This window comes from Protobothrops mucrosquamatus, unplaced genomic scaffold (assembly GCF_001527695.2).
Source record: "Protobothrops mucrosquamatus isolate PMUCROS unplaced genomic scaffold, P.Mucros_1.0 scaffold416, whole genome shotgun sequence".
In the NCBI taxonomy this organism is placed as follows: domain Eukaryota; kingdom Metazoa; phylum Chordata; class Lepidosauria; order Squamata; family Viperidae; genus Protobothrops; species Protobothrops mucrosquamatus.
Window position 1 is genome coordinate 585,997 of NW_015386745.1, and position 12,920 is coordinate 598,916.

General features: G+C 35.2%; 1 protein-coding gene across 1 annotated transcript in view; it reads right to left on the minus strand.

Moving 5' to 3' along the window:
• Positions 1–12,920, minus strand: part of LOC114922577 (receptor-type tyrosine-protein phosphatase kappa-like) — a 219,853-nt gene that overhangs the window by 76,059 nt on the left and 130,874 nt on the right. The window contains exon 7 of the mRNA XM_029284186.1: positions 7,667–7,960. Within this exon, the coding sequence (XP_029140019.1) occupies positions 7,667–7,960 (294 nt within the window). The remainder of the gene's footprint in view (positions 1–7,666; positions 7,961–12,920) is intronic.

A 12,920-nucleotide genomic window follows, 5' to 3' on the forward strand; every position in this document is an offset into this window, starting at 1 on the left:
AAAGATAAATTCAGAAACAGCCTTTCAGAGGCAGTTCAATATCCTCTGACTTCTTTACATTCTGCTACATGCTGTCCCCTGGGATAAGCTCATATTTCAAGTAACTTCAATTTCTGTGGTGCCAAGCAGGGGAAAAAATGCAATCAACAATTACAAGGTGGCCTCTAAATGAGGGCAAAGGTTGTTTTTGGAGGGTGTGGGGGGGGTGTCTGCAAGTTCACTAACATCACAACTGATATATTTTGTTGATCACTTCATATTTCTGTTTAATGTTACACTGTCATTCTAAATTTGCTTTTCTTTATTATTATGACAACTGATTTATCAGGAAGCTTAGTTTACTGGTTTATGAAAATTATTTGTTGCCTCGAGGCAAGGGGAAAAAAACATTGAAATATTTGTGAGATGCTCTGCTAATCTTATCAAAATTATTTTAGCTTTCCTAAGAATTTCTATAACTCTAGCCTGGCAGGACACTCTTTATCAATTTTAATTTTGCTTTAGAAAAAAATATTAATTGGAAGTTCTTGTAAAAAATCCTGTAAAACAGAGTCATTATTTCAGATTAGGTTAAATGAAAAATTAGCTGAAAACTATGTATCAACAAACTCAGTTGAGTGCTGTAAGTGATAAAAATTGCATTTGTTTGCATTTCTCTCTGGCATGCATAATACATCCTGAATATGCACATTTTAATTTTTATTTATACCAATAAAACAGCAGTGAAATAATTGCAAATTTTGTTTGTCATTTTTCACTTCAATTGCCTTTCCTTGTAAATTATAGTCAAGGAAAATTATTCATATCTAACTTGAACTTCATAGCCAATTAAATTACATAGCTGTGGAACTGCAATGCCCAAATATGTGTTATTCTACCATGTTCCTTTTTAAGCACATAAGTGTATAAAACCAGCATTTAAAAAGACTTGGAGGATTCAAACTCAAAAATAAATCTAATAAGATAAGCAGTCCTTCACACAAATCTTTCACTTTAATCTAGCTCATTGCATTTTCACATCATGCTAAGCCATAATTGATTTTAATCAGTTAGTTAAATAAGCCAAAATAGCTTATGTAATATATTTAACACTAAGCCACAAATTCTTTTTACAGATGACTGTGTGTGAGTGCATACAAAGTTAAACTCAAACAAGTTACATGGTAGCCTAACACAATATGTAAAATCAGTTACATATACAAGATGAAAATGATTCAGGAATTTGTTCTTTCCTGTACAGAATTGAAAAGGGTCACAGCCATGGTGGTTGATGATGCCAAACCAAGAAAGTAACAACAATGATAAATTACTTTTGTTACAACAGCAAAATTATACCTCGAAAGCTGACTTGCTACTGAAGCAGCAATGCATTCCTATACTGTAGCATGTTTTATGTTATTGAAAGTGTAAATCATTTTTTCAAAATTTTTATATAATTTACCTCTTTAAAACAACAACAAATTTTTATTTTGTATAGTGAAAATATTTCTGAAAGCTCTAATCATCAATGACAAACATGAATCAGATGTCTCCTGAAATCCAGGCTCAAGGTAACATTGGAGAGAAAGTGTTTATATTCTACTTGTGTATGGAGTTGTAAATCTCTGGTGCTCCAAGTAACTAACTAAAGAAATAACTTCTTCAAATATGAGCTCTTAAGTATAACAAAGTCTTACTAAACAGGCTCATATCAGTTTTATCCCAGAGAATGTAACTTGACTGGCCATTATTGTATGATTGCTGCATTGCAAAAAGTGCATAATAAAGCTAGAACAGAGGAAGAAAAGAGAAGTTCAGATTATGAAGGAGCTACAGCTTTGACTTTGAAGCCTTTTGCTTAGGGTGAAGGCAAGATGCAACAGACAAATAGTTACGGAAAATGAAGAGAGACAAAATTATTTTCTCTCGTACTGTTTTAGAACATGGAATAATTCACTGAAACTAAATGTTGGTAGATTCAAGATCAATAAAATGTAATTGCTGCTTTCTAAGATGTAGAGGACACTATGGAATTATTTGCTATCAAATGAGGTGATGGCTAATCGGTTTGTTAACTGTTATTTTTGAAATCAAAGGCACTTGATTCTGAATACCAGATGCTAAGAAGCAATGATGAAAGTCTTCCTAATGAGCAGTTATACCTCCTGATATTTTTGTTGTGGACATCATAGAAAAGGCCCAGTTATTTTGTGATGTGTGTGTGTCTCTCCCTCTCTCTCTCTGTGTTAAATATTTATCTTATTTTCTATGAAATAAACTCTACCAATTTAGATAAATATAGAAAACAGAATTTGCTCTTGATGCTGTAAGCAAAATTAAGCAGTCTAATCCAATTACAATAGTCAAATTACAACAAGGAATATATCCTAAATAAAGTTTTTAATGTACAAATTAGGTTAAGACACAACACTAGTAATAAATTCATTTAAAATATAGTTGGCTACTCTAGACCCAATTCTATTTTTGATCTCAAAATATCTAGGAATATGCTAGGTTAGACTAAGGATACAAAAGTGACACAAGGCAAGGTATCAGGCAAGGCATGATATTATTTATTCATGGCTTGAATAAATAGTTGGCCAAGCTGGTAGCTCCCAAATGGCCTTTCCCTTTTTGTTTCAGATTCAGATTCATAGCTTCACTAAGTTTTAGCATCACTAAAGCTCCCTGTATCAAAATAACAGGACCAAAGACAAGCATTATATTATGACAACAATGGCTGAATGATGCTATAAACCAGGGGTCTTCAACCTTGGCCCTTTTATGACTTGTGGACTTCAATCCCCAGAATTCCTCAGCCAGGCATGCTGGCTGAGGAATTCTGGGAGTTGAAGTCCACAAGTCATAAAAGGGCCAAGTTTGAAGACCTCTTCTATAAACCAATAATGAGGAAATGGCCTTAGAAAGTTCACCAATAACTCTTCTTTCATTTGTGATTCTTGTTTCAATCATTCCTGAAGAATCACTTCTAAATATTTTGTGCTATATATGCACAACAGCAATTCAAAATAGTTCTTTATTGTACAATACAGTATGTCAAGACAGAGTCAGATGCCAATGAGATGGAAGGAGAAAATTAAGATAATCATCACTCAACAGATATATTTATAAATTTAGGGCTGAGTGGTCCTCTTGATGGTCATTATGAGCCAATATGACTTGGGCACATTACTTTGATCAAGTCGAATTTTTCAGGGGATTTCTGAACTACTTTGGAAATGCTATATATAAAGTATTTGAAGCTGACCCTTCAAAGTATCATTTGGAGCTTGAAACAAAAATAACACAAAAGGAAGAAGTATGTTTTTAGATAAAACAGACAGCAACCATGTATAAAGTGCAATATAACCCTACTCCCTCAGAATTTGATTCATTATTGATTATATATACAGAAGCACTACAATGACTGAAAAAGTTTGTTTAACTTTTAAGCATAACATTATTTGATATACCCTGTGAGAATCTGACCATTTCTTCAGTACTTTTATTCTTTTTTCCAATTCAACAAAATTTTAATTAAAACATGTAATGATTAAAGAATTAAAAATGGCTTGTATGTTTTCCAGAAACTGTGCTTCTTTATTATTTATAGCTCTACTTATTACATTGGTGTAAGCCTGCTTTGTGCTATACACATTTTTATTCCATTTCCATACAAACATGCCAAGATGTCTTTTATATAATTCTCCTTTACCTTTCTATGTTTGTCCATTAGTAAATAGCATCTATCCAAGGATACTAATGAAACCAAACAAATAGATATGCATCTGTAGCAATAACGGAGGGCCACTGAAATGTCTTTTTCCTGACATATGACCTTAGTTTACCACAATTAATATAAAAAGCTCCAAGGTTCTTTCAATTTTTCTAAACTCAAACCATTCTGCACATGTTGTTTAACATTTTATCTTGAACTCGGGGAACTATATACTTTGAATGACAAGGTATACTAGTTTGGAATGAATTCTGGGGTCATATGGGGTGGAACTGAAACTGGTTGCAAGGCTTCAAGGAAATGTCTTCTGCTGTAACTCATATCTTCATTTGTCCCGTACCTACACTAAGCTATTATGTTAGTGGTAAAACAGAAAATTTCCAGAGTAGTCAAACAACATCCGTTTTCTTTTTTAAGTTCTTTATAAGCATCAATTTAGTGGACCAGAACAGAGCCCCCTTTATCTTTCTATGTTTGTCCATAACGTTTTCAAGCTATTTTGCAGTTTTCAGTTCAGAATAATTTTCAATAGGCTTTTTTTAGTTGCTGCACCAATTGTGAGTAACCATATTCTTTAGCCATTAGCAATCTTTCCAATGAAATGGCAACAAGCTGTAAGAATTGGTATTCAGACCGATGAGAAATCAATCAACAGATGCAGTCTCCTTCTTATTCACAAGAAACAAACCATTTTAAATAGAAAGCATGCAAGAAAAATAGCATAAATGTTGTGCAATAATTTATCTATACGGTATACAGATTTCTCAGCTGAAATTAGAGTGCTTGCCAGCATTGGTGCAAACAATTGCTGCAACCTTCCTTTTAAATAAGAGCTCTGAGCGAATGGATCATGGAATTAACTGTGTCCAGTCCAGGTGATCACAGGAGAAACCTGACATAAACAAAGCAAAACACAGTATTTTCAAACTAACTATGTTCAAATCAAGGTATATCAGGCTGGGTTAAAATGACCATAATTGGCCAGATACTGTTGGCAGAAAGTCCTTTGGATCAGCTATATAAGACTGTACATCTGTTTAAGACTGTATCTCACTTAAGGTAAAATATTTAAAAAAGTAAGTGCATTTACCTCAGGCAAAAGACCAGGACATTACATCCCTTGACCATTTTCCTTCTCAGACTCACTTTTATTGGACAATTTCTAACATATCCCCTCCCCCCACAAGCCCTTTGCTTTGTTGGTCTTTCTGATGAATTTCCCCATGCTTCTGTGATTTCAGAACTTCTTGGCCATATTTATGTCATCATCATCATTTTAGCCATTATCTATCCACTGCAGGATGAAGGCCTCTTCCATATTTCCAACCAATACAGATCTGAGTTGTTGTTGTTTTTTTTTTTTGTTTTTTTTGCCAATTGGGCTTGCAATACTTGCTGATGTATTTATGTTATATTGGACTAAAAGCCCTTAAAAACTAGCATTTTTGCTAAGGCATCATTAAAATACAGAATAAAATAGTTAGGCCTTCATACACATCAATTTTTTCTGTAAAACTATTCTCCCATATCAGCTTTGTACACTGTGTCTTCCCCCCCCCCCTTGAATATAATTGCTCTTCCTACTTGTCTCCTTGTTGAACTGAAGCTCTTCCTCCTTGTAGCAGTTGGCCTCATGGTTGGTTTCTCCCTTTCCCTTGCTTCATATGTATTCTGGATTTCATGTCTGAAGTAAAACTAATTTACATGGAATCCATCCTTAAAATACTTTTTCCTGCAACAGTGACAATCTACCTCCGGCAAACTTCCCTTAAGAGACCCGATGAAGAACGCTCAAGACTGCAGAATAATGAAAAAGTGTTGGTTTTTTTTAAATGAATCTGATAACCAAAAGGGCTCAGTCAAAGTGGGAGATATGGCTACATCACTATATAATAATAGAATATTAGGCTTCATGGGCTTTTGGTCTGATACAGGAGGGCTCCTCTTACGTATTTAGTCTGTATTATTCTGCATAAAACCCTGCCCTTTGAGGCAGCTGCCCTAACATTTGTGATGAAAGTACTAGCTGTATTAGCTGTGCAAAGGTTTGAAGTTGTCTGAAGATGAGCAATTCTAGATCAACAACTGACCTTTCTCTTCTGCAACAGCTAGCAGTGTTCCTTAATGAGCTGCTGCTTTACTTCTGTGGATTGAAAAAGAACAAGCTATCCTTGGAAGGAGATGAAGAATGTCCTCAGGCTGAAAATCCAAAAAGTATTATAGCTTGTATCTTGTTCCCATCTAAATTATGCCTGGGGCAGAACACCATTAAATACAGATACAACTGTGAATGTACTTTCATCACAAATGTTAGGGCAGCTGCCTCAAAGGGCAGGGTTTTATGCAGAATAAAACAGACTAAAGACATTCACTTTTGTAAATGATTCATATAACCATGTTTTGAATCTTCAGTTGGAATACTGTTGATATAACTTTCTCTCAGACCTGCAAATCCTTACCTTTCTATAATCCCTATGTCTTTGGAAGGGGGTAGACATTCCTTTTACTCTGAAGCATCCTAGATCTTTCTTTCTTAATTAAATGCCATATAATGTTTTATATCTGTATTTGGGAAAGGAGTATACCAAGGTTGTATACTATCACTATATTTCTTTAACTTATGTACAAACTATATCAGGAAAAATGCTGGATTAGAAGAAATAGAAATTGGAATTATAATTGCTGGGAAGAAGAATAACAAATCTCAGATACGCTGAGTATATCCCTTTGATGGCTAGAAGTGAAGAAGAGTTAAGGACTCTTTTACTAAAGGTGAAAGAAGACCACACAAAATCTACTCTACTGATCAATATTAAAACAAAAACAAAATGAAGCCAGCAATGCCAGCCCAATGAAAACAGGTAAAGATGTTGTGTTTCAAAAGTGTCAAAGAATGATCGTATTTCAAAATCTATGTACTACTAAAACTCTCATGTGGGTTTAATATGTTATAAATTTCAACTGGGCAAAAACCAAGCATAGGGCTACATCTGTCAACAAAAGTATCTCCAATGGGCTAACTTACAGAATGCTAGGGCCCATTACCTGGAGGGAATGATATATGGGCAATTGTTTGCTGCTTCAGTGACACAGCACAGCTCCTGCTGTCAGTGATTGCAGAGGATCCTCATTTTCAATGTTCCCTGAAAGCTTCCTAAAAGTCAATGGAGAACCAGGAAGGAACTGATGCGATAGAGATGACACTCCTTGTCATCCTCCCACTAGCACAGTCTTTGCTTATGGGAAACTCATAAGGATAAGATCAATAGAAAAATGGTACACCCTCCACCAGTTCCTCTGAATTCGAAACATGTTGGACAGTTGCACATTCCCTTGTTCCCTCATCTGGTTCAAAATAGTAATCACTTTCTCTTTGGTTTCAGCTAATCAAGGTTTGGGAGAAATGTATGCTTCAATATTAAGAAAATACTTTTCTATAAGAAAGTAAAGGCTGTTTTGTAGAACTGAAGACTCAATCCATTATAGATATCTACAGTTTTATAATAGAAATAGAAATGCATTTACTATGCTGTTTTTCACTTGTTCATGTAGTCAAATGTTCATGTTCAATAATCTTTTAAAATTGCATTAAAAGTATATTATACTTGTAAATATCTAGTATAATATAGGTCCATCTACTCATATATATATAGAATAAATAATAATCATAAATAGTATCTTCATATTATTATGAAAAGTGGAGGATTATTGCCTGGCTGAAGCTATTCTACAAATTCTTTAGAATTAAATCTAAAGTTACTCTTTAAAGCTAAGTTACAGCATTGGGTCCCTGCTTTTTTTTTACTCTGTTATGAAAAGACAGGAGCCAGTACACATTCAGTATGCATTTGATTTGTTGGTTACTACATTAGGAAGCTGATTCTAAAATAGTATTTTAGGATTGTTTCATCATAGCAAAACATAGAACAGTGACAGGAAGAAAAGTATTACCTGCACATTTGGTTCGGGTAATCAACGGAGGGCCTGGCTGACCTGTGCCACCTTCTCCAGGCCTAGTTAGAAGAACACGAATCTCATACTCTGTGTCTGGGTCCAAATGCCATAGCTTATATGTTGGTGCATTGACAGCATGCGTTTCGGTCCAGGTCCCTGTTGTCATATGGTATTCCACCTCTTTTAGGATGATAGGTCCATCCCCAATAATGGAATTTGCATTCAGCTGAATGAGCAGATAAGTTGGTCCAACGCCAAGCAATTGTGGGGGAGCTATTGGTCTAGGAGGTTCTGTAAGATATAACAAAAGCCAAATTAAATGAGAAAGATAAGAAAACAGTAAGACAGTAAGCAAAAATAAAGNATATGGTATTCCACCTCTTTTAGGATGATAGGTCCATCCCCAATAATGGAATTTGCATTCAGCTGAATGAGCAGATAAGTTGGTCCAACGCCAAGCAATTGTGGGGGAGCTATTGGTCTAGGAGGTTCTGTAAGATATAACAAAAGCCAAATTAAATGAGAAAGATAAGAAAACAGTAAGACAGTAAGCAAAAATAAAGGCAGAGATCAGAATAGTAAAGATTGCATAATAAATGGATGAATATTTAAACATAGTTTAGAAAGATTATTATTTATTTATTTGATTTCTAAAGCCATCTTTCTCAACAAGTGACTCTTATTGTTTTTAGTCAATAAATATATGAAGTATTAATACCACTTTACAATGCCTTAGTAAGGCCACACTTGGAATACTGCATCCAGTTTTGGTCACCACGATGTAAAAAAAATGTTGAAACTCTATAAAGAGTACAGAGAAGAGCAACAAAGATGATTAGGGGACTGGAGGCTAAAACATATAAGGAACGGTTGCTGGAATTGGATATGTCTAGTTTAACGAAGAGAAGGACGAGGGGGGACATGATAGCAGTGTTCCAATATCTCAGGGGCTGCCACAAAGAAGAGGGAGTCAAGCTATTTTCTAAAGCGCCTGAAGGCAGGACAAGAAGCAACGGATGGAAACTAATCAAGGAGAGAAGCAACCTAGAACTAAGGAGAAAATTCCTGACAGTTAGAACAATTAACCAGTGGAACAACCTGCCTCCAGAAGTGGTGAATGCTCCAACACTGGAAGTTTTTAAGAGACTGGACAGCCGTTTGTCTGAAATGGTGTAGGGTTCCTGCCTGGGCAGGGGGTTGGACTCGATGACCTCCAAGATCCCTTCCAACTTTATTATTATTATTATTATTATTATTATTATTATTATTATTATTATTATTATTATTATTATTATTATTATTATTATTATTATTATTATTATTATTATATAGCCATATATCTGTATATGTGGGTGTGTAGATAAACTTAAAAGTCAAACAAAAATAAAATACAATCTCTGATTTCTTGCTAATGAGTAGCAATATATATTAAAAATATTAATGGAAAAATAAATGAAACACACACATTCCTAAGTAGAATGAACCCAATAAGAGGCCTCATTTTTCATTACAAACATTTTCCAATTCAATTATGCTTAAAGTCGAAGTAAATAGGGCTTTCTCGTTTGGATGGACTACAACAAAGCAACTCCCAAAGCTGAAGCATTAACCAAGCAAAATGCCTAACCTACAACAACTATTACAAACAATTTCTTGAGTTTGGTCTTTCTCTTGGAAAAAAGAGAGTGCTGCGGAACATTAGGTAGCTGCTTTATTTTATGTGAAAATATCATGGAACATTAAATAGTCTCTTTCTACAATATTAAAAAAGGAGTTCAAATGCTGCCTTGTGAAATCCACCATGTCAGAGTAAAGCATCTAATTAGAATCTTTCTTTTTCCTGTAGATTAAATTCCTCAAAAGTTTCACAGCTGTCTGGCCACCATTTACACTGTGTACTGTTTCAGATAATGACAATTACAAGGCATGCATATCTCTATTCTAGATTTTTAATACCTAGCATATTATCTCTAACATCCCTGATGATTTCAATGACAATTTTCTACTACTGTTGTGAACAAGACATTTTACTTGTTTATCATCGTAACTTTTACAATCATAGACATACCTGGAAACAAAGAGAGCTTTCTATTTTTTTCTTTTTTTATTGAATCAAAATAACATCAAGGTAAATATTAAAACTTAGAATAAAAAAGGAAATAAATGAATAAAGAGAGAGAGAAAAAGAGAGAGAAAACATACAAGCGGATAGAAGGAAAGTATGTGGAGGCTGTGGGATCTGTATGGGGAGAAAAGGACTCAGGCTCAATCCTATTAAGGCCAAATAGCTGTGGATTTGGGGTCCTGTTGGATCTGGAGATCTTCCATTGCTAGATATGGATGGGATTATATTCTCCAGGTAGAACTAGTATGTAGGCTGGGGATTCTTCTAGACCAGGGGTGTCAAACTTGCAACGTCACATGACATGTTGCGACGTATTGCGACTTTTTCCCCATTGCCGGCAATGGGGTGGGTGCGGTTTTGCTATGACGCATCCGGCCTGCGGGCTGGCAGTTTGACACCCCTGTTCTAGACTTTAGTTTCCTGCTGAAAGTGGCCACCATGATTAGAAGGATTTTTGCACAAATTCATCTTCTGTACCAATTGTGCTCATTCCTTGATCAGAAAGTCCTGCTCCCTACCTTATCAGACAGGATTGGCATGTTCCGGGCCCTATTAATTAAACAATTGTCCTCCCATAAGACCTGAAAAGTGTGCTTCTTTTGGCACTATACTTGATAACACTATCTTCAAACAACAACACAACACCTCTGTACATGGATGATATCAGATGGAACATATAGAAATCAAATTGACTACGTTATTGCTAAAAGAAAGGGAAATAACTTGATAATAGCATCAAAGACATGGGGTGCATACTGACTGTGGAACAGATCATGAAGTTCCAAGTTAAGCTAAAGAAGAAGAAAGCCAACCAATTTCCATGATATGACCTTGAATATAGTGTATATACCAATCATTTTCAAGGACAGCATCAGCAATCACTTTAAAATCCTGAACCTCAGTGGTAGAGAACCAAAGAAATTATGGAATGAACATAAATAAGTTATTAAGGATTGATTTGTTAAGAGACTGCCAAAGATGAAGAAACAGAAGAAAGCAAACTCCCTCCCTGTTTCTTCTTTCCCATCCCCACCTTCCCACCTCCCTATTTTTCCCTTCCTCCTTCCTTCCCTTCCCTTTCCAGCAGACAGATAAGTGGCTACTGCTAGATTGGAAAGGACACAAGGGATTGTGAGACTGGATGGAAACTGTCACAAAATTCTGAAAATGAAGATCGTGTAACCACAGCAGTAGCCCAGCAGCACAGCAACAGTCAATAGCATGGAAGCAAAAAGTTTCCCAACTTTCTCAAATTTCACTCCAGTGGTAGTCATGGGTCCTAGATTTTGGATACGTTCTGTATGCCCATTCAAGAAATCGTGGTTTAAAAACTGCTGCCCAATGCACTGTTTTGCTCAGGTAAGGGTTATGATGAAAGTTTTAGTACTACTGAGGAACAGTATTATACCTACGATGACAAGCAAATCAGCAATATTTTTTTTGCCAGGGTATATTAACCGCCATAATAACATCTAGTACTTTATGAAAAATAATAGACTGCTTATCTGATAAAAGATAAGAAGCAGAAAAATCACTTGAATGTCTAGAAAGAGATTACAAAAGAGTTAAATCTGCTAAACATACAGCTAAATTATACAGCTAAATATGAGTATGTCATCTGCAAACAGATTAATTACATGATGCTTTGTTTTTGCATTCGAATAAATATTTTTTGCTGTTCATAATATTCTGCATTAACCCTTCTGTAATGAGATCAAGCAAAACAGAAATAAGTTCCATATTTGTTAGGTGGATTTGTTAGAGAAAAATTTCTATCCATTAATGCTATTTACTGCTAAGGAATAAACGCAATTAATTATGCAAATGATCTTAATACTTAAATCCCCTTTCCAATAGCAATTTTTCAAGAAATGTAATTTCATTTTCATCAAATGCTTCAAAATATCTAAATATACTTCAGAACGGAGTATTAATATATTTGGCATAATTTATTACACTGAATTGAAAGTGGAGTCTTCTAATTCTTATTTGGGTTAGGGAGAATCAGAAGTCTTTGCCTCCAATGGGGGGGGAATGTGTCATTTCGTAAGAAATTCACTGCAAGTAGATGAAGACTTTCTTGCAATGAAATATATGGATGCTTACATTTTGCTTTAGGCTTGGTGTTCTGGTTTATTAGTATGATGAGAACAATTATTAAATGTATATGATTAAAAATCTAATATTTTGGTCAGACAAGTTAGTAAGGGGCATGGCCAATGGAGCCAGATGAGGAATGAACTTGGCATAAGCAATAAACATTACTGTGGGTTCCTTGGTGCTGATTATTTGATGGTGACCATTACTGATTGATAAGAGCCAGTATGTGTGTTGAGGTTAAGCTGTTGGAATGAAAAGACCCAAATTCTAGTCCTCCTTCAGCTCATTGAATGCCTCTGGGCTAATCTCTGATTTGCTTCTCAGAATAGTGATAGTGGCAGAAGGAGCACTACGTTCTTATATACATACACGCACATGCACATACACACACACACAAAGAAAGAAAGAAATGAAATAATGTCTATTTACCTGAAAGAATATTGAAGAAATTGGACTGCATGTGTACATTACAGTGCCTTGTCTTTTTTCAATCATTCTTATTTAATTTGATGAAAAAGAATTTGTTGTTTTTCAAATAAAAAAAGATTTCAGAAAGGGTCACATGGGTGGAAGCAGGGCTCTTATTGGAAAGTGATCAAGGACTTTGGGACTGGTGTGTTTGTATGTGAATGAGGGAGAGAGTGAGGCAGAGAAACAGTCTTCCCCTTGTATCAGCCTCGTTGACTTCCTAACCATCAACCATCGGGACGGACTGCCTTTGATGGGTTTTTTCACAGAACACAACACCATTTTTCACTGCCTATCAACTTCATCCATTCAAAAACAACAGCAAAAGAAGAAAAACAACATAGGGAGAATGTAAGGACTGATTACACACATGTGAGGAAGTATAGTAATAAGCTGGCTATTCATCAAATTTATCAATCAGAATTTCCTATTAAAACTGGAACATCAGACTGAAATTCCAGACCAGCAGAGAAAATGGGAGGAATAAAAACCCATTTCTTTCCCTCAGTTTATAAAGTTTTATTGAAGAGAAAGCCTAATATAGTTATGTGGTATAAT